At 40.2% G+C, this 25,951-nt stretch overlaps 1 protein-coding gene and 1 long non-coding RNA gene across 6 annotated transcripts in view; one reads left to right on the plus strand and one right to left on the minus strand.

The window, feature by feature from the left end:
* LOC129048701 (uncharacterized) overlaps positions 1–25,951 on the minus strand; it is a 196,960-nt gene extending 171,009 nt beyond the window's left edge. For 3 of the 5 annotated variants that reach the window (XR_010135486.1, XR_010135488.1, XR_010135489.1), the window contains exons 1-2: positions 25,684–25,951; positions 21,240–21,454 (exon numbers count right to left, since the gene is read on the minus strand). This is a non-coding gene — a long non-coding RNA (uncharacterized LOC129048701). Of the gene's footprint in view, positions 1–3,304; positions 3,504–18,210; positions 20,744–21,239; positions 21,455–25,683 lie in introns of those variants that run through there. The other 2 variants (XR_010135485.1, XR_010135487.1) reach the window with 2 other exon arrangements.
* On the plus strand, positions 6,418–22,806 carry OVCH2 (ovochymase 2). The gene is made up of 15 exons (XM_009246682.4): positions 6,418–6,505; positions 8,133–8,242; positions 9,019–9,110; positions 10,478–10,650; positions 10,993–11,088; positions 11,328–11,479; positions 12,314–12,503; positions 13,973–13,996; positions 15,932–16,022; positions 16,146–16,270; positions 17,026–17,166; positions 17,548–17,678; positions 20,729–20,822; positions 21,332–21,463; positions 22,717–22,806. The coding sequence occupies exons 1-15, from the start codon at positions 6,418–6,420 to the stop codon at positions 22,773–22,775; spliced, it is 1,698 nt and encodes a 565-aa protein (XP_009244957.1). The 3' UTR covers positions 22,776–22,806.

Raw genomic sequence — 25,951 nt, forward strand, 5'->3', positions numbered from 1 at the left:
TACCAGACCTGCACAGGTTTGCCAACATCTTATTGAAAATCCAATGGGAGAAAATCCAATAATATTGAGACAATTAGGTGTGTTTATGTATTCATACGAAATTATGCTGGCTGAGATAATTCATTAAGATCCCAGGGGTTTCATTAATTCTCGTCATTATTTGTGTACAGTTATTATAACTGCATAGATCTAATTAGTTTTGAAACTTGATTTGGGTCAACATAATTATTGTGGGCTATGCTGTACTCATCTGTGCCATCTCTGAGAAGCAGCTATGACTAGGTACCAGGAACTATTTTTTTTAGCATTTTCATGTTTTTTTTACATAATTAGTTGCATCTTAGCTGCATGAAGAGCCATAATGCTTTCCCCACATGAAGGTGACCTATGTTTCAATTCAACTTTGGCATACCCCACTTATGTAGACTTTTTTTCCCAAAATCTTGGACTCTTGAGATAGAGATCCAGTTATTGAAGATACTTCATCCTTTTTCCACTCTATATGTATCTCTAATCTAGTGCTGTCTTTCCAGATAACCCAAAACTCTCTTCCTTGTTCCTAATTTCCAAGTGTTTTTAATAAGCGATTTTTACCATTTATATTGCTCTAAAATTGCTTTTATAATTCAAAAATATTTTTAAAATAATTCCATGTATGCATTAATATCCTTCACGCTTTTAATGAAAGCATTTTGAAAGCATTGCATTAGTATTTACTTAACTATACTCCTACCAATGCTTCATTGTACCAGCATTTCTCTCAGAAGTATTCCTGCGTCAAAAGGTTTGCACAATTTAAATTCTAATAGATTGTGCCAAATTGCCCTCAAAGAAAATTAGCACCATTTAACTCATAGTGCTTTATGTTAACAATCTGTTAGATCAAGCTTTTTTTGTTACTTATTTGACCTATCAATTTCTGAAACTCTTGCATGATGATTGTACATTTTTCAGTTTCACATACTCCTATCAGATTTTTCTTTAAATATTTCAACATTGAGTTATTAGGTATTTAAATGTTTAAGACTGCTATGACTTCCTTGTGAATGACACTTTTTATTTTAATAAAACCTTTAAAAGCAATATTGCCAATTTACTTCCCACCAGGAATAATCTGAAAGCAATTTATTCACTGCTTAAACTGTTAATAGTATTGAACTTACTCATTTTTACAGTGAATAACATGATCTATTATAATGTAACTAATTTTGTTTTTTTAAAAAAGCTTAATGGTTGTCATTGTGCATAATTTTGTTTTCTATTTACCATGCTTTCTTTGTCACTGTTGTTTTTGTTGTTTGTTTTCCTATCATTATTTCCTTTAAATTGAATCAACCTTCTTTTTACTACTTATAATCTAATCATATGGAATTTATGCATCATATTTCTATTCTTCCAGTAGTCATAACTCTTAAGTTTCTAACACTTTTTTTACATTTTCTACTAGTGTCTATAATTAGTTTATAAATCCTGACTTTAAATTAGATAAGAATCTTAGCATATCTTTAGCTACCTCTCATCCTGCTCTTAACACTGCCCATCTTGCTAGTTAAATCATCAGGATATTACCGGCCGGGTGCGGTGGCTCACGCCTGTAATCCCAGCACTTTGGTAGGCCGAGGCAGGTGGATCACCTGAGGTCAGGAGCTCGAGACCGACCAGCCTGGCCAACATGGCAAAACCCTATCTCTAGTAAAAATACAAAAATTAGCCAGGTGTGGTGGTGCATGCCTGTAATCCCAGGTACTTGGGAGGCTGAGGCAGGAGAATCACTTGAACCTGGGAGGCAGAGGTTGCAGTGAGCCGAGATTGCATCATTAAACTCTAGCCTGGGCAACAAGAGCGAAACGCCGTCTCAAAAAAGAAAAAAAAAAAAAAAAAAGAAAGAAAGAAAAGTTACTGTAAATGCTGGTTCCATTTTCTTTTTTCTTTCTTTCTTTTTTTATTTTTATTTATTTATTTATTTATTTATTTATTTATTTTGAGACAGTATCTCTGTCACCCAGGCTGGAGTGCAATGGTGGCAGTCTCGAACTCTTGGGCTCAAGTAATCTTCCTCCCTCGGCCTCCTAAAGTGCTTGGATTATAGGCATGAGCCACCATACCCAGTGATTATTTTTCTTTATTAATCCTTCCAAAGACTACTGAATAGTCATTAGTTTTGGTCCCATGCGTCTTCCGAAGATGATTAATTTTTCTAGTGTTATTATGAAGTCGTGTGACACATCACAGTCTAAACAGTCCCCATGGGTATCGTTCCACTAACTACCAAAGAATTACCCAATATGCTGTTATCTATATTTTACGTATGAGGAATACAAGGATCTAATGGCTTGATGGACTTGCCCGAGGCTACACTATTAGTACGTGTTGGAGTCTTGATTTCAGTTTATGTTTTTTAAAAAATTATTGATCCCCTACCCTTTCTATCGTGCTATCACGTCATCTAAGCCCTTGTCACTTTTTCTGCGTGCTTTTTATTTTTCTCTGGCAGACCACAGGATTTGGTCCAATTTTGTCTTTCTTTTTCTTTTTGGCTCCCACCAATCACTAGCTTCAAAACTGACACAAAAGAAAGAAAGAAAGATGCACTTGCTCAATTTATCTTCTCAACTGTCCTCCTTCACCATTTCATAATTGTAAGAGATAGCTTTTTTATTGTCCTAAACTACTTCTTTTTTTCTGGCTTTCTCACTCATCTACATCTCCTGCTAACTTCCTTTCTCCATCATACCATGAAAATTTTGTCTTCATAAAAACTAGTATCTTGGAGACATACTACAGAGACTGAAGCATAACACGTCAAGTTTTCAACAAGAATTTGGGGGCTAATTATATCTTTTCCAAACAGACTCCTGTTTCCTTTCCCCTATTTTCCCCTGTTTTCTTCATGCCTATGTGTGAATTTTTTTGCTTTTGCTGACACTGACTCAGGCAAATCCCTACACAATTTCCCTTCTATTCCCTCTCATTTCTGGCCAGCTCACTTTTGCCTAAGTTTGTTTCTTTGCTATCTATCTCGTGTGCTTAGTATGTACAGGAACTTTCCCCACTCTTCCTTTCTCCAGTATCCCTGAAATTCCTGGGTATAACTAAACCACTTTCTGGAGTACTCCCATTTCTATTCTAAGACTCAAACAGTGAGAAGGGGCAAAGTGATCCTTCCTTTGCACAATTCACATCATCCCACAGTTCCAAATCATCTCTTCCCTTTTAAGATTTATTTTTAAAAATACCCTTATTGTTTTTGATTATCCTTGAGGCATTCTCAGATTGTTCTTAATTATTTTACACTTCAACTTACCTTGCATTTGCCTTTAGTGTCATCTCTTAGTTGCAACAGGGAACATGCAAGGTGTTTATAAAGGATTCAGTGGTTCCCACTTAGGGATTGGATTAAGTTGGCAGCCTGAGACCATACGGTGTGTCCTCCTGCTCCTGCTCCAAATTTATGATAAGAAGGATGTATTAAATAAATGAACTCATAGCAGTGGCTGGAAAACCTGAAAAAGGAAAGCTACTTTTAGTGGTCCCAAATTATGAATATTTCTAGAAAGATAAAAAGTAGATGGAATTCAATGAAGGAAAGAACTACAACCTAACATGCCTGTTAGGAGAAAACTGCTGAAAAAGTTCTGGAGTAGATCCATTCCAATTTATTCCAAATAAGAACCAGTTGGTGTTTTCCCCTGGGAGGGAGATGTGAGGGGATATTTGGGCCCATGGGGCAGGGCAATTCCAGGTGGCTGGAAACTTCAGCTGCTGGGACTCTCTAGCAGACAGTACATTCTGTTACTCTCTCTGGGCCACTGGAGGTGGCTGAGAACATTCCTGGTGGTGAGTGTTTATGGCACTGTTGACCAAAATTGAGGCTGTTGAGACAGAAAAAAATCTATAAAGGTTTATTGAACCTCACATGTGAGGATTGACCCAGGAAGACACAGCAACAAAGTTGGAGGTGTTCTGAGGTCTGTCAGAAGGTGAAAGGTTTTGATAGAAAAATCTGAAAAGAGAGAGAGAGATTCCTCATACTGGAGTTGTTCTCTTTTCATTGGAGAGTAAAATACAGAAGTTATAATCATTAGCTATGGATTATATCACAGGGTTATAGGAACACATTAAAGTCACAGCTCTGCAATCAGCAAAATACAGAATGTAGAAAATGCTAAACGACTGAATAACCAATTCTTTCAACAAAAATAATTGCACAAAGAAAAAAAGAGAGAAGAAAGTTATAACAGGTAGACTTGAGATTTTCTAGGTATAGAATCATATCATCTGTGAAGAGAGACAGTTTTTCTTTCAGGATAAATTTTGATACTAATTTCTCAACTTGGGGATTTACAGACAGGGAAAACAATGTATTTGAATTCCAAATCCATGTTTGGTGCAGACTTTGGTCCAAGATACCCAAGAGAGATTTTTTTCCCCTTTAAAAGGTTTAATAGTTTCATGAATGAAAAATTGATTTTATACTACCATGCCAAGCAACACTTTAATATATTCCTCTCTGAAAGTAACTACAATGTACAGTTATTATAATTCCTATCCAGACCCTGGGAGGGTTGAATAGCTGGACTTACAAAAATATAGTGTCTTAGAACCTGCTACATCCCCCATGAAGAGCAAATATTTTAACAGCAAGGGGGCCACATTTTAGCCCCTTAAGAGATGAAAGTAACAGACTCTTAATGACCAGCTTCATGTAGTGAAGAGTGTGTTGATGTGTACTGATAGTTGTGCTGATGTGAGAGCTTGAAGCAAATACCCTCTCCTGAAATTAAGGACTAAGCAAGAGCTTATCATATTTCTGTGTGACAATCAATAAAAATGCTCCGCTCCCACATTTTACAAAGGAAAACTCATCATTTTTTCAGTATAGAGTCAAATTTTATTGTCCTATGCTATGTGCCTACTTTAGGCTTGTCAAGTTTAGTGCATCCTAGGCCCACGCTAGGTCTTTCTGCACTTTTGACATTAACAGTACACAAATTTTAGACAGAATGTAGTGAATTTGGGGTCAGAAAGGCCATATTCCTAGTCAAGTTGCTCTCAAAAGTGATTGATAAAACACAATAGCAATTTAAAGGGAGCTTGCTGTCAAAGAAAGATTGAGACTTTGATTAGGGCTTAGACATTGATTGATTACCTCTTGGGGCTATCACTCCATACCAATAGCCAAAAATGCTTGGCATCAGGATTACAGTAGTTATAGATAAAGCCTCAATAGAAGTTTGAGTTTCCTTCTTTCCATAAGGCTACAGTCTTGATTAGTGTACCTAAATATGTAGTGCTCACAAATGTTAGTTTTTACAACTTCTCTGTTTTGCATTTATATTATCTGTATGTGTTGTATTTTCATACTTTTTTTGTACAAAGACAAAAGTTGCCAAAAGGAAATTAAGAACTTTTGGGTTGACATTTGTTATTTCTAGTGGGTAACTTATAAAAGTTGACAGAAAAATGTTATATTTCTATCTGGTCATAGATGGCATTGACCATCCTATAAATATTTCTCACACACTGACCATGTGCCCAAAACTTGTTGAGGAAAGAGGAAAATGTACAGGTAATCATAGCCACTTTACTCTCCCAAACATCTACCAGGCATAGAAGTAAAGGAGATTTAGTGTTTCCCTTCTATAAATACAAAAATGATAGGAGAATGCAGAGTCACAAATGCCCCAATGGACAGTATCCTAGATGACTTTCTAACAGCAGGGCTTCCTGAGTGTGACACCCAAATATCTTTCCACTTCTCTCCTTCACCAACATATGTTTATAATGACCATGCAGTTACATTTGCAAAATAAGATAAATAAAAATATTTTAGAATATTGGCTGGGTGTGGGGGCTCATACTTGTAATCCCAGACCTTTGGGAGGGCGAGGCAGGCAGATCCCTTGAGCCCAGGAGTTTGAGATCAGCCTGAGCAACATGATGAAACTCCATCTCTACCCAAAAAAATTATATACATTTGGATGGGTCGTTTGCAAAAAAGTAGGGAAGTGTACCCTTGCAAACAAGGGCAACATTGATAGTCAATCTTCTTATAGAAAGTGGTAAAAGTTGTAAGCTCTACAAAGGAGCAAGTAATGTTTGCAGATGCAAACCTTACATGCTAACCACTTTGCTAGCCAGATACACTCTGGAGGAATCAACTAATTGATGTAGGTGTAATAGGATATGTAATATTGCTTGATCAAGACTCTGCTTCTGTGGTTGTTTCTCCATGTCTTGCAAAAGATCTTTGCGAAACACTACATTCAGAAACATTAGATGGACATGCTTGGTACACCAAGTCTTGGTTAATGAATAAACTTGTTTTAAATTGGCTTATTGCTGGTCTTTCAAGGCTTCCTATTTTTGTTTGCTTTAGTCGCTCTAAAATTTCAGGGAAAGACTATGAGTCTCAAAATGCTTATAAGCAGGATCAAGCTGATTTTACTACTAGGAATAGCCTTTTTTGAACCACGTAAATCTGCAACTTTTTCGCTCCCCAAAGGTAAGTTTCAAATGAACTCTATAATTACCTTTGTCTGAACCTTTGCTGGCAATAGACATCACAACTCCACTCCATGTTCCTTTGGGAAAATAGGAGAAGCAAATATATTTTGGATATCTGATTGTTTTTAAACAATTATTTTGGACTTATCTTCTGCAATCGGCATAGGACACAGGGTGAAACATTTATAGAATGCAACTGATGTATCCAATTAAGTAAACAATCCCTGTTTTCTTCACTTAGTTTTCCTAAGTGAACTGAGATTGTTCACTTGGACCCATTACATAATCTCATCTTGGTTCATAGAGCAAAGTCTGGAAATCAGCATGGATTTGGAAGCATTTTTAATCTTTTGCAAAATCATCTTGCTGAGAAATATGAAGCATGTTCACTGTAGTATATTATAAATTGTCTTTTTTTCCCCTTCAACTAACTTAAGCTGAAAACAGTTCTTGGCAGACTTCTCCTCGGTCAGACTTGTGCCAACCCTGAGAATCAACATGTTTTCTGACTTTTCTTTAGTGAATTAGGGAAATAGTAAATTTTGTATTTAAAGTATTTAAGACTCATTCAACTGAAACAGTTAGAAAATAAGCTTTTGATCTAATGTCATCCTGGCACTGGGTTCAGGATCAAAACACTTATTGTTACATTTATGCTCTGCCATTATCCAGCTGTGCATCTCCTTGATTCTTAGTTTTCTCATCTGCAATGTGGGGATAACAGTGCTTCATTTATAGGCATAGAGTGGGATTAAATGAGAAGTGTGTATGAAGGAGCTTTGAATACTTTAACATATTGATCTAAATAGCTATGCTCTTAGGTTTGTGTTCTCAAGAAAAGTCATTTGTTCGTCCATCCAGTGTTTCTAAGTGTTTACTTATGCCAAGAATTAAGCTAAACCTTAGAAATGCAGAGGTGAATAAGGAAAGTTTTTTCCCTTAAGTAGTTCATAGTCTGATGATGGAGGCAAACAATTCATTATCACAATTCTGCATGACAAGAACTATAAAAGGGGTGAAGAAAGCGTGCTACACAACACAGGGGAGAGGCAACCCCACTTTGAGAAAATCAAGGAAGACTTCCTGGTTGAGGTGATCTCCAAGCTGAGGAATAAGAATTACAGAATTTAGGTAGGCAATGAAGCATGGCGATCATGAGGCAAGGCTACTTCTAATCCTCCTTCAAAATAAGGAAAAGGATGACCTCCAGGAGGGACAGAAGATGTGCCATCCTTGAGTTACCAGGTGGTGGTAAACATCTTTAATCTAGCCTATCTCTTGGCTGAGGAGTCAGAAAACTCATTGAGGGCAAATAAATAAAAACAACTTTTTCAGGGATAAAGTATTTTACATAAAGAGGGAGGAGTTTTTTCTTCTATTACCTAGCAAACCTCTATCCGAGTACCAACTTGTGAATCAGGACACTTCACTCCACTCTCCTTAAATGACCTGTCACTTTCCATCCCTCAAGAGAATTCAATCCAATAAAGATTTATTGATATCTGAATGTGTGCTGAGCACCATACACTATAGTCTCAGACTCAGTTTCACGGGTGAAATAGAGAAGATATTACCTCAATCCTAGAAGCTATCTAATCATTTAGTTTGTCTCGTTTTTTTCTCAGCTCCCAGTTGTGGGCAGAGTCTGGTTAAGGTACAGCCTTGGAATTATTTTAACATTTTCAGTCGAATTCTTGGAGGAAGCCAAGTGGAGAAGGGTTCCTATCCCTGGCAGGTGAGTCTCAAGGACTTCTATGCATCAGAAACTGTGCTAGATATTATGGATATAGATATTTCTAAGGTTAAGTTTATATCTTTGAGGAGCCTACAGCCTAGTTGGATTGAAAGACACAGAATAGTCATCATGGCATGTGATGAATGTCATAAGAAAAAGTATTTACTTGTACCTAGTAAGTCATTTTAGAATCAAATCAAATATCACAAATAGGATAAGCAAAAATTAGAAAGTATGTTGGAGAGGTAGGGTAAAGAATAGGCTTGAAGAAGCTATAGGGGTCAAATAGTTAAGAGTATAAGAAAAGTGGTAGATCCAAACCATTTCCCTAAGAGGCTTAGAGAAATTGGAGTATGTGTTGAAAGCCTCCCCAGCCCTCACCTTGCCTTTCTTCCAAACCTCTTCAGCTGGACTCTGCAATATCTTATACTCTTTTATCTTCATTCACAGACACTGTTCATATTGTTAGAGCAACAGGTCTGCGTCAACAGTGTTATAAAAATAAGTAAATACATCGCCACACTTCTAACTGCTACCTCTGTTGACACATACTTAGAGCCAATCATCTCAAATTAACTACCTCTCATCTAGGCCAGGGTTGCCAGCACCACTCTTCTTTCTGAGCGGTAGTGTGTGGCTTTATCTTTTCACAGTCCGTGATTCTCGATATTTATGAGTGAGATATCTGAGTCTGGTTTTGAGAATAGGCTTCATCACCATGTTTAGGGGGATCCCAGGGCATGAACTTGCTTTCATTTAAGGTATTTGCAATTTAGGTGTCTCTGAAACAAAGGCAGAAGCATATTTGTGGAGGAAGCATCGTCTCACCACAGTGGGTGATCACGGCAGCTCACTGCGTTGCAAACAGGTAAGAAAGGCCTAGCCCATGAGTGAAGACCAGACCACCATTTCCTCTCCTTTGGAATCATCAGCAATAACTCTATTAAAACATGGACCTGTGTGATGGGTGAGTATTGCTTTAATAGAGGAATATCCTAATTGCATGGCACAAATGGGGCTGGGTGACATCGTCAGATGGCACTTGGTATATGACATATATTCTTTTCAGAGGTAAAACTCATTTTTACTTAAAATAACTGGAAGTTAATAATAGCATCCAAGTCAGAAAAAAAAAAGCATTACAAAGAAGGATTTGTGAAAGTTTTCTTCTAGTTTTCTTAAATTTCAGTGAAAAAATATCTAGTTCATTATGCATCTGAAGAAATGGATAAAAGAAAATAAAGGAGACCAGTAAAGTAGAAAGTAGGCTCCCTGTCTTCCTTCTCATTCATCCTGCCTCTCTGGGACTCAACCCAACAACTTTCCTATACCCACTTTCTTGTGTAATCCAAATATCCTATTATTGGCAGTGTTCTGGGCATATACTAGGCTGTAATCAAGATCATGTTCCCATATAGTCATTCTTTCATTTCAAGTCTGCAGACATTTCCTGGATGTTTACTTTCTGCTAGATACCAAAGGTACCAAAATGACTAAGACATGATTTCCGCCCCCAGAGAGTTGACCCTTCTTTTAAGAAGAGTCAACCGATCATCTCACAGCAATGTGGCAAGTGATAGGTAAGAGAGACATTATGTGTTAAGTTAGGTACTTATTTTGGCCAAGAGTCAAGGAAGTATACCCAGAAAAAATATGCCTTTTTCAATTTTGTATAGAAGCATCACTTCTGGGAATGAAGGGTCTCAAAGGATGGCAAGCTGAAGTCTTTTTCTATCTCAATGCATCCCACCAAGCTCCTTTCAGAGAACATTAGTTAGTTATAATGCAGTCTGTGCCTTATAATATACACTAAGCATAGGATCTCTGACATTGAAGTAGCATACTTACTGGGAATCACAAATCATTCCCAAAGGATCTCACTGATAACAGGTCAGGTCAACCTCCCAGCATAGCTGAATAAAGTCCCCCATAGTTGTAGAGCCCTGAGCTACAATGTATGTGCATCTCTAGATATTTTCAAATAACATTGCAAAGTATTAAATTCATCATATCCTTGGCTCTATATGAACCCACTCTTCACTAGTCCTCTACTGGAAGTTGGAATCGCTGCATTTTTTTCTAATAGTGTTGGGATTATTCTCACTTTCTCTGCTCAGCAACCTCACACCCCATATTATTTATCCATATCATTTTAAAGAAGCCAGTGTGTCAACCATTGCAACTGTACTCAGAGGCATAATGAAATTCATTCATTTTACTGTTTGCTTTCCATAGAAACATTGTGTCAACTTTGAATGTTACTGCTGGAGAATATGACTTAAGCCAGACAGAGCCGGGAGAGCAAACTCTCACTATTGAAACTGTCATCATACATCCACATTTCTCCACCAAGAAACCAATGGACTATGATATTGCCCTTTTGAAGATGGCTGGAGCCTTCCAATTTGGTAAACATTTGAGGATCATATTGAATTGTCTACCCCATATTCTCTATAACCTCTGTGCCATAGCACATTTCCTGCAGTATATGTTCTGGGTCATGCACTTTGAGGCAGGAATTTGGGCTGGAGAGTCCTACCTGAAACTCTTTTTGCTTGTGGTTCTGGAGATAGCATTACATGGAGTCAAGAGGTTTTCTTTATCTGACAAGTAACCCCTGGAGGTGCTGGGCAGAGCTAACACAACTCTTATGAGGTCTTTAGGGGACCATCTGGATACCAACTGGTGAGTGGCTTATAGTGTCCTCTCCTCCATGAATGAGACAAGCCCTACCTTGCTCTTTTCCTCAGACCATTTTGTGGGGCCCATATGTCTTCCAGAGCTGCGGGAGCAATTCGAGGCTGGTTTTATTTGTACAACTGCAGGCTGGGGCCGCTTAACTGAAGGTAAGAACTTGTGTGCCATTCCTCTTAAGCAGAGGTCAGAACTTTCTGGTGGGCAACCAGAAAATGGAATTTTTAATCCATTTTTAAAAACAATTGTGCATACATTTTTAAAGATACAGAATGTCACATTGTACTTAGAAATTCAAGTCTTTCCAAGTGACACAAACACAAATGATGCATCTTCAACGCAGAAAGGGTGAAAGAGTTCCTGCTGGGGCTTCCATCTCTCTGTTTTTCAGGTGGCATCCTCTCACAAGTCTTGCAGGAAGTGAATCTGCCTATTTTGACCTGGGAAGAGTGTGTGGCAGCTCTGTTAACACTAAAGAGGCCCATCAGTGGGAAGACCTTTCTTTGCACAGGTTTTCCTGATGGAGGGAGAGATGCATGTCAGGTGGGTGGGAGATGTGGGGCTGTCAGGCCCCAGGCAAGGCTTCCCTTGGTTTTGTTTTCTTCTAGTTTTCTTACATTTCAGTGAAATTTAATTTAATTAGAAAGTATATTGGAGAGGTAGAATAAAGAATAGTCTTGAAGAAGCTATAGGGGTAAAATAGTTAAGAGTGTGAGAAAAATGGTAGATCCAAACTATTTCCCTAAGAGGCTCACCTGTTATCGGGTGAGGGGCTGCAGGAAGACTGATTCCAGGTAAGGCAGGAATCTGGAAAGAAGGGTCAGGAGTACCAAGGGAGGTTACATCAAAATAAAGGGACAGTGGAAACAATCTGTTTTTAGCAGGAAGTGTGATTTAAAAGAGGTCTTCTGCTTTTTCCAAAAGACCAAATAACAGAGATAATGCCAAGAATGAACTCAGGGTTCTCCCATTCCTGAAGGATGGCTGACTCTTTCCTATTTAGAAGTTTCCAGTTTGTGGATATTGGGAACTTTGCACTTTTCCTCCATTATTCCTACTGACCAAGGCCTGAAGTCAGTCTCATTGCTGGCCAAGACTTCTCTGAGTCTGCAGCATGAGAAGAGAGAAAGAAGAAAGTCTGCTGCTTTGATGAAAGCCATGGATGAGGAAAAGGGAGGTGGGATTGTTGGGTTCCAGTGATATTTGAGGATCATATGGGAATTGTGCTGGGATCTTTAGACACAGGACCCTGAGTCTAAATTATTAGAAATGAGGAGATATCATTGATCCTCCTCCAGCATCCTGGTGAGGAAAAAGTGAGCACTTTGGGGCACAGACACTGACAGTGATGCTAATAGAGGCTTTTTCCCTCTGCAGGGAGATTCAGGAGGTTCACTCATGTGCCGGAATAAGAAAGGGGACTGGACTCTGGCTGGTGTGACTTCCTGGGGTTTGGGCTGTGGTCGAGGCTGGAGAAACAATGTGAGGAAAAATGATCAAGGATCCCCTGGGATCTTCACAGACCTTAGTAAAGTGCTTCCCTGGATCCACGAACACATCCAAACTGGTAACTAAGCCATCACACAAGGTTAAGAAGCTGCCATTCTGCTAGGGCCAGAGAGAGCATCAGCAGAGTCCTGGCAAATCAGAACACCTGAACAGACAGGCTCTACCTCTGTTCTCAGTGTAGCACACAAGGATTGTGAGATTTACCAAGTCTAAATAAAACAAGAGTAAAATATGGTATGTGGAGCAGCATGCAGATATTCAATGAAAAATGAATCCATCCATCCTAGACCTTCTCAAACTGACCTTTAATTGAAACTATCTCAGTTGATGATATGCTTTCACCACTTACTTCTCAACAAAATCCAGCAAACTATAACAGATCAGTAGTTATTAACCAGGGGCAATTTTGTCCCCAGGGACAGTATCAGGAGACATTTTTAATTGTCACAACTGGCAGTGCTGAGGAGTGGCTCTGGTGTCCAGTGGGTAGGGGCCTTGGATGCTGCTAAACATCCTACAAAGTACAGGACAGCCTCCCACAACAAAGAATGATCCCACCCAAAAGGCTAATAGTACCAACAATGGGAATCCTTGGCACAGACCTAGGTATAGTAAGTCTGAAAAAGCCAGGATCTACATGCAGCCAGGCCTCCATATCTGCAGGTTCCACATCAGCAGATTCAACCAACTGTGGATCAAAAATATTTGGAGAAAAATAAAAACAATAAAAATAACAATACAATAATAATGACAATACAAATTTTTAAAAATACAGTATAACAACTATTTACACAGCATTTACATTGTCTTAGGTATCGCAAGCACTCCAGAGACAATTTAGAGTGCTGCATAGGGGAAGACATGCCTTGGTTATATGCAAATACTACGCCGTTTAATCTAAGGATTTGAGCATCCTCAGATTTTTGGTATCTGCAAGGGTTCTGAAACCCATCCCCCACAGATATTGAGGGATGAGTGTACACCCTTGTGATAGACTGACTAGTGAGCTAATTGCAACTTCTTTGCCTCCTCCAAATCCAACTTAATTGTTTTCTTATCTGGTGGCTTCCAACCTCAAAAAGGCTTTTATCCTTTTCTAAAGAAGTTAATTTAAATTAAGTTTAGTAAGAATTTGAGTTTGTTTTCAAGTGTATGGTGCAGTGGCAGGTATCTGAGCCCTCAGTTAAAGTTTTACCTATTTAACCCAGCAACTCTTTTATAGTTATGGACAAATTATTTCCATCTCCAGCCTCTGTTCTTATGTAAAATGACCCCTTGCTCTGTGAAACCTCCAGTTAATTACCGTTTCGTATTAGCCCACTTAATAAAGAGAATTCAATCATTTTAAAACACCAGAGCCCCTTTCCTACTTTACCCATTTATCCTTTCCCTTCTTTCCACAGATTAGATTTTTATTAGTTGCATATTGACTTAAAAATCTCTTGTGCGCCAAGAAGATGCTAACTTCTTGAAGCATTGTTCAGGACACCACAGGCTTTCAATTGCATCTTTCTTTCTCTTTCCCAGGTAATCGGAGAAAGAGCTCCAGAGGTGGGTATCCCTTGCAGGCTGCTCCATCGGCAGCACAAATTAACAGCTAGCATTTCTGAATATCAGTTCCTAAAGTCTTCCTCTCCAAGAGCGCTCCCTGCTCAGTAGGTCTAAAACTACCACCTGGAGCACCTACAGCCATTATGCCCAGCAGAAGCCCCAGTTGCCCTCCCATTTCATTTCTTAGCAATCCAGAGCTCTGTCCCAAGTCAGCCAACCTTTGCCAAACACTAGCTTGGAATCAGAGACTCAAGGAAACAGGGCAAGGCAGTGCAGACGTGGTCAGTAAGCTATACACCTTGCCCTGAAAGTGTCCCTACTTATATAGGGTCTCATCTCCTTTGTTCCATTGTGATCTTGTGATGAATTCACTCTGTGACTTTGGGTGAGCCTTTTCCTAACTCTGGCCCTCATCCATAAAGAAAATAGTGTGGGCCAGATGGTCTCTAAGACACTTTAGTTCAAATCTTCAGTCATTCTTTGAACCTGTGGAAAGATCTACAAAGAGCAATATAGAAAAATAGTATCCTGAGAGCTCAGAGGAATGAGAGGCTGCTTCTAGCTGAAAACAAATAAACTCACAGGGGAGCTCTGATGCACAGACATCTTTGAAGCTGCACCTGGAAGGAGGAGTAGGATTTTGTCAAGTGGAAATGGAATATGGGTAAAGAAAAATATTTCAGCTCAAGGAATCATCCTTATTAAAGGAAAGATCTTAAGGATGAAGACAGCAACAAAAGCATAGGGCATGTGATGAGGATTTATAAGGGAGAAGAATAGAAAATAACTTGAGATCAAACTATGGAAACTTTAAATGCCAGCCAAAAAAGTTTGGATACGATTGAGTAACAGAAAGCTGATTAATTAGATAAGCAGGTTTGAACTATATTTTAATAGCGTAAGAACAGCATGTAGGGGATGGGTTGTGAGGGGACGAATGCACGGACGTATGAAATTCTTCATCAGTTTGAGAGACAAGAAATGAAGGTGTGAACCAAGGCAATATCCACAGAATGAAAAGGAGGGAATAGAAATGAGAAATGAGGATTGGGAGCCAATTAGATGAAAGGTTGTAAGGAAGAAGGAGGAAGAGAAGATAGTACCAAAGTTTTGAGCATGAGAGACTAAGAGAAGGGCACACAAAAATAATAAAATCAGAAGTGGGTGCAGTTTTGCTGACCCAAGGAATTCCATTTGTAGCATATTGAGTTCTGAGGGAGACAGCTAGGAAACCGTCATAAAAAATCAGGTCTGAAGCTCAGAAATGTAGAGATGACATCTGAAATAGAGGGTATGAATGAACCTGGTCCAAGGGATCATAGAGAGCAGATGAGGACGAAGGCTAGAACCTGGGAAGTACCTGCACTTATAAAGTATGAGGTCAGCAAAAGAAGAGTAAAGGGCCAGAGGTGGCTCACGCCTGTAATCACAGCAATTTGGGAGGCCCAGGTGGGAGGATTGCTTGAGTCCAGGAGTTCAAGACCCAGCCTAGGCAACAAAGTGAGACTCTGTCTCACAAATAATTTCAAAAAATTAGCCAGGTGTGGTGGTGTGAGTCTGTGGTCTCAGCTGCCTGAGAGGCTGAAGCAGGAGGATTGCCTGAGCCCAGGAGGTTGAGGTTGCAGTGAGCTGTGATCGTGCCACCGCACTCCACCCTGGGTGAGAGATTGAGGCCCTGCCTCAAAGATAAAATAAAGTAAAATAAAAAGAGAGAAGAGTTAAGGAAAGAAAACCAATCATAGAATCTCAAGGTTAAGCAGGATCTAAAAGGAACCAAAAAGGCATCATAGAAGCAAAGACAGAAGAAGATTTCATGAAGAACAAAGAGTACATCAAGAAGAACCAGGAGGCTATGGTGTTTGCAGCTTCTGGAGGGAGGGGCTGTTGTGGTTAGCCAGCACAGCTAACCCTGACTCTCCTGGCTTTCCCTCCCAGCCTGGTGCAGTGAGCAGGATGTCATAGTCAGCGGGGCTGAGGGGGAGCTGCACTTCCCAGAAAGCCTCCACCTATATTATGAGAGCAAGCAGTGAGTAACCCCCTTTGTACTCCTCCTCCTCACTCCCACCTCCGGTCTGGCTGTGCCCACAAATTGGACTGTGATAGTCATTTTCTGTCTAGAAATAACGCCCTCTCCATGATCTGCCTACAGACGGTGTGTCTGGACCCTGCTGGTACCAGAGGGAATGCATGTGTTGCTCAGTTTTTCCCACCTAGATGTTGAGTCTTGTCACCACAATTACCTGTCAATGTATTCTTTAGAAGACAGACCCATTGGTGAGTGGATTTTCACAGTGTCAAATGGAAATCAGTGCCAAGTGGGCTTAATGAGGCCTGGTTGTCTTACGTCTGGCACTCAGCCATCTGTAAATGCCACACTTCTTGACTTCAGCTTTGAGACTCAGAATTGGGAGTGGGAAGGAACCAAATCTGAGCCTGGGTGATGGCTGCAAGGTCACAGGGCAATTCACTTGCCAAATCTGCTTCCCATCAAACCAGGCTTCCTAGGCCCATTTGCCAGACCTGGCGTCCATGAGGAATAAACTCTAGATATATTCCAGGGCCTCTCAGGATCTCCAGACAGGTCACTGTTTTCCTAGCTGTGAAAATGACCTTTCCCTGCCTCATCAAGCTAAGAAGGGAAATACAAATAGACAACCATGAGAAGGAGACAGGTGACTTACAAAAAAACAGAAATGGAATGGTGTTTCTGTGGTTTCTCAGCTGGAGATGATGTTGTACCCCCAACCCTCAGGACACATTTGGCAATGAATGAGACGCATTTTTCAGTTGTCACAAGTGCAGGAATTGTCACTGGTAGAGGCCAGGAATGCTACCAAATATCCTACAAAAGATGCAGGACAGCAAGAACACAAAGAAGGTTCTGGTTCAAAATGTCAATTGTGACAAGACTGAGAAACTTTGGATTGGACAATCCTGAAATATCGTGGCAAATTCAGTTCTTCTTAAATCATTGAATGGGAACTATTTTCTAGATTCTGAACAAACAATCTTTTTTTTTCATCCTGCAGGAAAATTTTGTGGAGAAAGCCTCCCTTCATCCATTCTTGTTGGCTCGAATTCTCTAAGGCTGAAATTCATCTCTGATGCCACAGATTATGCAGCTGGGTTTAATCTTACCTATAAAGCTCTTAAACCAAACTACATTCCTGGTAAAACCATTTACTTTTAACCACATACTATCTCCACCTTCTGTAGAAGCTTAGGCACCATAGGAATTAGGTGAGTGGCAGGGATCCCTCTCCCAAGGCCCAACTGGCTCCACGTGGGAGAGGGGCACAGGCCAACTAGAGAACAGGGGGCAGTCTCCCCCTCAACCCTGAGTTCACCCTGCTAGCTCATAGTGATTGCCCATCCAAGTGAGTCAAGAGGGCCTGAAGAGTTCTGGAGAATCATGCACTACCTCTTTTCTTATTGGCAATGTCTGAAAATGCAATTGATATGCATCATTTTCAGGAGGCAGGAGGGAGAGCAGTGAGAATTCTTCTTTATTTGAATGGTGCCATCTGTTTGGACTTTTTCTTATGTTTCAGATTCAGGTTGCAGTTACTTAACTGTCCTTTTTGAAGAAGGTCTCATACAGAGTCTAAACTATCCTGAAAACTACAGTGACAAGGCTAACTGTGACTGGATTTTTCAAGCCCCCAAACATCACCTAATTAAGGTATTGACTTTGGCTGTCCTTACTTAGCTATGGTAAATTCACAAAATAACTAACATAAGCACCATGAGGTCAGAGGTTTTATCTGATTTATTCACTGCTGTATTTTCAGTACCTAGAATCCGGCACCTGACACACAAAGCTGTCAATAAATACTTGCTGAATAATGGATCCGCCCAGTTTCCCCTGCAACTACACATTTTTTCCACTAGATGGCACTGTGCTCTTTACGTCTTTAAAAAAAAAAAAAAAAGTGCTGCTTTAATCTTTGTATTGAATTAGCCGGGCGCGGTGGCAGGCGCCCGTAGTCCCAGCTACTTGGGAGGCTGGAGAATTGCTTGAACCCGCGAGACGGAGGTTGCAGTGAGCCGAGATGGCGCCACTGCACTCCAGCCTGGGCTAAAGAGCGAAACTCTCAAAAAAAAAAAAAAAAAAAAAAAAAAAATCTTTGTGTTGGTGACTTTTAGTCCATTCCAGAAACAAGCATGTCTTCCTTATTTATTAAAATGCTCACAAAACACATTGTAAGTTATAGATAACAAAAGTCAAGGTCAATCAGGCCAAAATCATCAAGCCTTTCAAGCAGAGAGGACAGAGCAAGCCTAGAGGAACCAGTGCAGAACAGGCTCAGGGAATCGCTGGTTTAAGAGGGTCTTAAGGTGTCCTGGAGTGGGCGGTGGAAGGCAAGGCTGAAGTCAATGTATGGAGGCCTTTGAACGTCTGGAAATGGAGTTTATCCCATATTTGATTAGCAGTGTTTGTGGTTACTTGTTTGTCCATTAAACACTAATGGACCATCTGCAGAGAGATATCATCAGGGAGGTAGAAGTAGGACTGCAGTCAGGGTGAGATTGGAACAAGGCATTTTCTTATAGATCTTTCTTTTAAAATAATAATTGAAAACAAGACAGTGTAAGATGGAGAGAAAGGAGAGTAGAAAATAAAGGGGAGAGGAGTGAGGGATGATGAGACCCCAGCGTTCTCACTTAAGAGATGGAAAGAACTCAGATGTGGGAGGAGAACCAAATTGGTATGTTCTTATGACAGCCTGGAGAATGCAGCCTTTAACTTAAAACACAAACAAAACCAAACAAAAAGATGTGACCAATCGTTTGGATACCACACTAAGTTAGAACTTAAAGAGATGAGAACTGAGGTATCCAGTCCCCACCCCACACCTCCATAAAAAAGGGAGAATAATTAGACGGGAAATTGAACAATTGAGAGGAGTTGGGATTGGTGGTATCTGAAATATCACGTGAAGTCAGATGTTAATGGTAGAAACAAGATCACACAGGTTTTATGAATGAGTGGGAAAAGATGATACAGAGGCAGTTGGTATAGATTTCTTTCTAAAAGTTCATCAAACCTAAACAGAGTTGGGGCAAAAATTTCAGCAGAATTAAGGAAAATTTGTTAGTGGTGGAGGATAAAATGTAGCTTGTGAGCATGTTTCCAGGTGGAGGAAGAAGAGGAAATTTAGTTGAAAACCTGAAAATGCCAGAGCCAGAAGTGATTGAAAAATATCTCTTCAATAAATAAAGGTTGAGTGTTGTGCATCAGTGAAGTGATGCTCTCATACCCTGCCAGTGACAGCATCATTTTGCAGAACTCATGTAAGATAGTAATTTGGAAATTGGTGTTAAAAGTCATAGGAATATGCTCACCATTTGACTTGGAGAGAAAAGGGCCCCTTCCCAGAAAGTATCCCAGTAAGGGTTTAATAAATGTTTGAATGAATCCTATTTCTGATACATGTCCCCCTCCCCAAAGCTACCTTCACCATTAGTAATTATTTGCCTCCAGTTTCGTTTTATCCACACAATCCTTTCTGTTTCTTGCTCAGAGTCTGGGTCCCATTGAATCCCCACCAACTGTGTGTTAAAATCAGAACTCCTATTTTATCAGCCCTCTCTCCCACCACTCTTCACTTCAAATTCAATTGGCTAGTGCTCACCAAACTGCTCCAAGATCACTCTTTATTGTTTCTTTGTTTCTCCTTCACACTGTTCCTTCTATTTAGATAGTTCCCCTCCCTTTTCCTGACACAAAACAAGTGCCCCATGCAGGGAATTATACAAGAGAAGAAAAAAAGTAAATGCATAAAGATATTCACTGCCAAGTTTTTAAGACAGCAAAAAATGCAGGTCTCAAGGATAGAGATAAACGAAATATTATGCTGCCAATAAGCATCGCAATTATAGAAACTATGAGAAAAGGTTTGTCATGATTCATTCTTGGTGACCCTAGGTTGATTCCAGGTGATCAACTTTCTTTTCTAGGTCATTACTCATCATAGCTTAATAATCTACTCAAGAATTTTGCTGAGGTTTACATTTAAGCTTAGTATCCAAAATCAACTCTCTCTAACTCATACAAGGATTTCCTTTTTCATGCACATTCATGAGGCTCACTACATTTGACTCTGAGCCCACTTATGCAAATGCTTTCAGTAGCTCAGATGATACTTTGTTTTATATCAGCAATTAGACTCACTTATATCTGTGCATTATCAGAATTTTGCAGTGAGGCATGGAAATATAGTGGCAACAGGACAGAGCAGGTGAGAAGAGGAGCCAGATATATCCCGCTGGGTAGAAAGACACGGTCTCCAAGGGGCACAACAAATTTCAGTCTGGATTCAGGAGAACTAGAGGTTCAAGGTGAAACATCAGGAACCAGGTGAACAACACTAAGATGTCCAGAGAAGCAGTTTTGTGTATATGCAATTAGTTGAGTTGAGTGCCTAGTTGCTTCCAGGGAAAAAAAAATCCCCATGCGGTAGCTCTTCTAATCTCTTAGAGATGCTAGGAAGCTAAAATATTTGCACAGTTTCCTGCCCTTTGATTCAGGCCATATTTGGTAGCTATTTCAAAAAGTTAGAGCCTGTGATATAGAATCCTTTCCTTGGTAATCTGACCCACTCCTGAATTAACTTTCTCATCTAAGGTCTTACTCCAGAACAAGTTGAGCAATCCAAATTTCTCTGCTGAATCAAAGTCAGGTAATTCATTCGGATTGTTTACTCTGGATGTAACTTCGTGTCTTCTCAGCTTTCATTTCAGAGTCTGGAAATAGAAGAAAGTGGAGACTGCACTTCCGACTATGTGACAGTGCACAGCGATGTAGAAAGGAAGAAAGAAATAGGTTTGTGTCCTCTGAGCCTCAGCTCGCTCTGGTTTGCGTTTGGACCCAGTCTTGAGATGGGAACGAAAAGGAGACGGATCAATCTTCCTTCATCTTCCTGCACCACCTCCACCCCTCCCTGTGGTCTCACCATCACCCCTTTGTCTTCTTCATTAGGGGCAGGAAGAGAAAAAGGGAGAATCAAAGAACCACTGAAACAGAAATGCGAAAGGCCCATGAGGAAACTAGGAGTCAGAAAGGGAAGGTTCCATTGAAACAAGTACTGAGGCTAGAATCAGTTCCCTTAACATCATTGTGTGTAGGAGTGTTCAGGAGAGAAAACCAAATTGAAATGTCATGGGGTTAATTACCTATTTAAGGAGTGAGCTGCCTTTCTTTTGAAAATGAATTGTGAAAAGCGTATTTCTCAACAATTACCTGAAGGACGATTTTCTTTTTTTCTTCTCTCCAATGCCATGGCTATCTGCTGGGTGCTTGACAATGTCATGCCTGGGCTGGCCTTCAACAAGCTCGGCTGTGTGGCTATGATGTCCCCACCCCTGTGCTGAGCCCCTCCAGCATCATGCTCATCAGCTTCCAATCAGATGAAAATGGGACTTTCAGGGGCTTTCAGGCTACGGTCTCCTTCATTCCTAAAGCAGGTAAGAAGATAGAGTCACGAACTCTTTGGTTCCCAGTTCTAATCCTTGTGATGTGAATTAGAGGGCAGTCTTTAGAGCCCAACACAGAGACAGTCGATTCTCACTATCTGCAGTAATTACATCCCATCAAGTCACCATGGACACTGAGTAGGAGAATACTCACCCATCGCTCCTAGGAAATGTACAGGGTTAGGTGCCTTCAAGGTACATTTTCATCATCTGATCAGTACATAAACTTGTTTTATGTGTGTTTCTGTTTAAAGACATGTTATTTAATATATATTGTTGGTTCATTACAATGAATTCATGGCCATTAAATTCATGGCCAACAGCACTGTGACTCATGTCTGAACAAAGCTTATCTAACGTGTGTTTTCTATGTGAGGCACACCACAGACTTTTGCACTTGGGAACACTAGACGGCACTTCAGCACTATGCTTGGGGCCATTCTAAATGTTGAGGTCACCAATAAAAAGAACAGAAATGAAAAAAAAGTGCTACTAAATAGACCATGAAAAGGACACTTGTTTATAGGATGAGGGCTGAAGCAAGAAGGCAAAACATTGCCTTGTTTTACCTCATCTGGAAACATGTGTCTAACAACGTGTATTTTTTGTCACTCTTCACATGCCTATGAATGATCCTGAGAACAACATGAGCATCACTTTTGGAGCTATAAATAATTTTTAGTGAGTAGGTGAATTCACATATATGGAGTTCACAAAGAATGAGTGACTGTATGTCTGAATCCTGGCCAATCATTACTAGATGTGTAATCTTAAGAAAGAGTCATCTCAGACTCATTTTTTTCAACCCTACTAAGGGAAAACAATGCATCCCTAATAAGAATGTAGTGAGGATTAAATCAGATAAGATACACTTGGCCACAAGCAAGTGTGCAATACATAACAGACATAGAAATATGAAATATCTTCACCAATTCCAGACCCTGGACATTTGAACTACCTAACCAGCTTCCTTACACATTCTCACTCCCATGATTCTTCTTTCCAAATCCCACAAAGCCAATTATCTGCTTTCCAAGTTGTTCATTCTTGTTGGGTATTAAGCAGCTGCAGATGGCAAAGCCAGGTTATAGTTAAAATGCCCCACTCATTTGAAATACCTATAGAGTCTAGCTGGCTGAGGTGCCCCAGAATTCTAACAATAGCTTCATAAATCATTTTCTGATAAATCTCCAACCCTGGCCGTCTTTGTGGGAACTGAGTAATTGTATCATACTTATACCCAGTATACCCAGATTTAAACATCTCCGTATCAGAGGATGAATCAATGTTTCTGGAGACATGAGATGTGCCAAATGGAGAAACCAATGTTTCTGGTAAGCTGTTTTGGGGATCAAGTGATACACACAGAGTATAATCCAGGGTTCACCGGAGAAGCAAGTGATATGGATTTAATTCCATCTTCCTCCAAAATATACTGGAGTCCTAACCTCCAGTACCCCAGAATGTGACCTTATTTAGAGATAGGGTTGTTACAGAGTTAATCCGTTAAAATGAGGTTATTAGCCTGGGCCCTAATCCAATATGACTAGTGTCCTTATTAAAAGGAGAAAATTGGAAGCAGAGAGACATACACACACAGGGAGAATATTGTGTAATGATGAAGGCAGAGGTTGGGGAAATACATTATCTACAGGCCAAGGGGCACCAGTGACTGTCAGTAAACCACCAGAAGCTAGAGGAGAGGCTTGGAGCAGGCTCCTCATCACAGCCCTCAGACAAAGCCAACCCTGCCGGCACCTTGATCTTGGACCTCTAGCCTCCAGAACTATGAGACAATAAATTTATGTTGTTCTAAGCCACCTAGTTTGTGATACTTTGTCATGGCAGCCCTAGCAAACTGATACACCAGAATTGGCTTACGCAATTGTGCGGGCTGACTAAGCAGGTGAATCTACAGGCCAGGTGGTCAGAAAGGGAAAATCATAGAAACACTGGAATTCCACAGCATGGGCTGAAGTTGTTCTTCACAGGCAGAATTTCTTCTCTCTTTTGGGGAAGCCTCAGCCCTGCTTTTAGGCCCTTCAAACTAATCAAGTCAGGTTCACCCAGATTATTCAAGATGATCTTCTTTACCTAGAGTCAAATGATTACGAACTTTAATTACTGCTGCAAAATTTCTTCACAGCAACAATTAGATTAGTGCCTGATTTAATAACTGTGGATTGTCACCTAGCTAAGCTGATATATCAAAAAAGCCATCACATGGAGCTTCATGGGATGTGGTCATTGTCCCTTTTGCTCAAAGCAACACTGGAATATTTCCAGTCACCAGAATAAATTCCCATCTCGAGTGAATAATTCAGTGGCAATGACTACTTTCTGTGCCAAATTGTGGTCTCATTCACAAGATCCCACCTCTGAAAAATAGCAAGTATACCACTATGTTCTAGTGCCAATGAGCATTGAGAAGTTCTGGACTTTCCCTGTTCCTTGTTTGTCCATGATATCCATTGGCATATACGAGTGACATCTTGTTCCATGTGGAAAATACAGTGGTGAGGAGAGCAGGCAGAAGATGAGTTGGGAAACTTTTACAGTTTGCCATTTTGCCATTTTGATACTTTATCAGGAGAAAAGTCAAACCCTTTTTTATTTTTATTTTTATAAATTTTCAGACATATAGGACACAGAATAATAGAGAGAGTAGAGAATGAAAATTCATTTTCATGAGAAGGTATGAAAGCAGTTGGAGTCTTTTTGTTCTGGCTTCTTTGACAATGACCTCATGATGCAAAGAAGCCCTGGGTGGAAAAATTTTTGTAAAGTGTGGCTGCAGTGATTCCTTCTCTTGGCCACCAGGGGGTACATTCAGCAAAGCCATTGACAAGCACAATATTTCCAAAGACCAAAAAAGAGAATATCATAGCAGTAGCACATTTGAGGAGGGTGTGAGAGGTTGAAGATGAATTTAGTGTGTGCCTGTCAATTTACATGTGGGATATCCAGCTGCAGATGTCCAGGAATTAAGAATCAAGCCTGGGATGGGGTGGTCTGGGAGGTAGCAGATAAAGGTGAGAATTGCAACCCAAAAGAAGCCTATTTTTAGAGGAAAAAGAGAAAAGTGAAGAGAGAAGTACCAAAGAAAGAGGCTGAAAGGAGCTAGGCATAAGGGGAGAAGGAGAACCAGGACAGACATGGGAGCTGTGGAGGGAGAGATTAGGTTTTGCTGTGGACTGAATGTTTGTGCTCCCACCAAATTCATGTGTTGAAGCTTAATCTCCAATGTGATGATATTTGGAGTGGGTCCTTGGGGAGATGATTAGGTTCTGAGGGTGGAGCCCTCATAGATGGGATTAGTACCTTTATAAGAAGAGACGCACGAGAGCTTGCTTCCTCTCTTTCTGCTCTCCCCTATGTGAGGATAAAACAAGAAGACAGACATCTGCAAACCAGGAAGGGGGCCCTCACCAGACACTGGATCTGCCAATACCCTGATCTTGGACTTGGCAGTCTCCAGAACTTTGCGAAATAAATTTCTTGTTTAAATCACCCAGTCGATGGTATATTTGTTATAGCAACCCAAGCAAAGACGGGGAAAGAGGTGTCAATAATGAAAAATGCTGGACAGAATCTAGTAATATAACAGTGGGAAAAGAGGCCTTTGGATTTGGCCATTGGGATGTAGGTAACCTCAGTGAGTCAGAATTCCACAGTCTGATTGCTAAAGATGGAGAGTGAATGGGAGGTGAGAAAGAGGCTCCCTGGAGGTAGATTTCACTTTCATAAAGAAAGATCTCCAAGTGTTGTTTTGAGCCTCTGGCCTCTGTTGCCTGAAGCTCTCAGGTTTCAGGAGTCATAGAGTCATAGAAGCAGTTCCGATACACTAGCATAATCCCAGTAACAATTTATTTCTCAGCCTTAGCCTTCAATTTTCTCAAAATTATGTCTTAGGCTTTATTATTATTATTATTATTCCCACAGCCATCGCTTCTTATAAATAATGTTTTGGGTAACATCATATTTTTTTGACAATTTGCACAGAAATATCACATACCTTTTAAGCACATGGTGGAATCACCTTTCTTTTCATCTGTATGAATAACATGCCCTGAAATATATCCCCTGAAAATATATTCTTTTTTTTGCGGGGTTGGGGGCCGGGGGTGGATCTTTATGACCTTAACAACAGAGATTCCTTGCCTTTAAGGTAGAAAGAAGTCCAAAAAACTACAGCAGCTTAAAATCCCCACCTTTGCATCAGAAGCATGCCTGAAGTATGGTGTGTTTCTCTCCAGGAATTCTAAGGAGTGCAGCAGATGCGAGCAAACGATTCCTGCTGGGTGAGCTCTCCAGCCGCCATCTTTCTGCTCTCCACAGGACACTTGGGGGCTGGGAGTGTCACTTTGTGGTTTGATGAAACAGCCTCTGGGTGGAGCTGCTGTGACAACTTATTTAAAATCTTCAGGATGCTCAGGGATACACTATAGACAATTTTAAGAACTTTCTTTTCAGAATTGA

This window comes from Pongo abelii, chromosome 9, assembly GCF_028885655.2.
Source record: "Pongo abelii isolate AG06213 chromosome 9, NHGRI_mPonAbe1-v2.0_pri, whole genome shotgun sequence".
NCBI classification, from domain to species: domain Eukaryota; kingdom Metazoa; phylum Chordata; class Mammalia; order Primates; family Hominidae; genus Pongo; species Pongo abelii.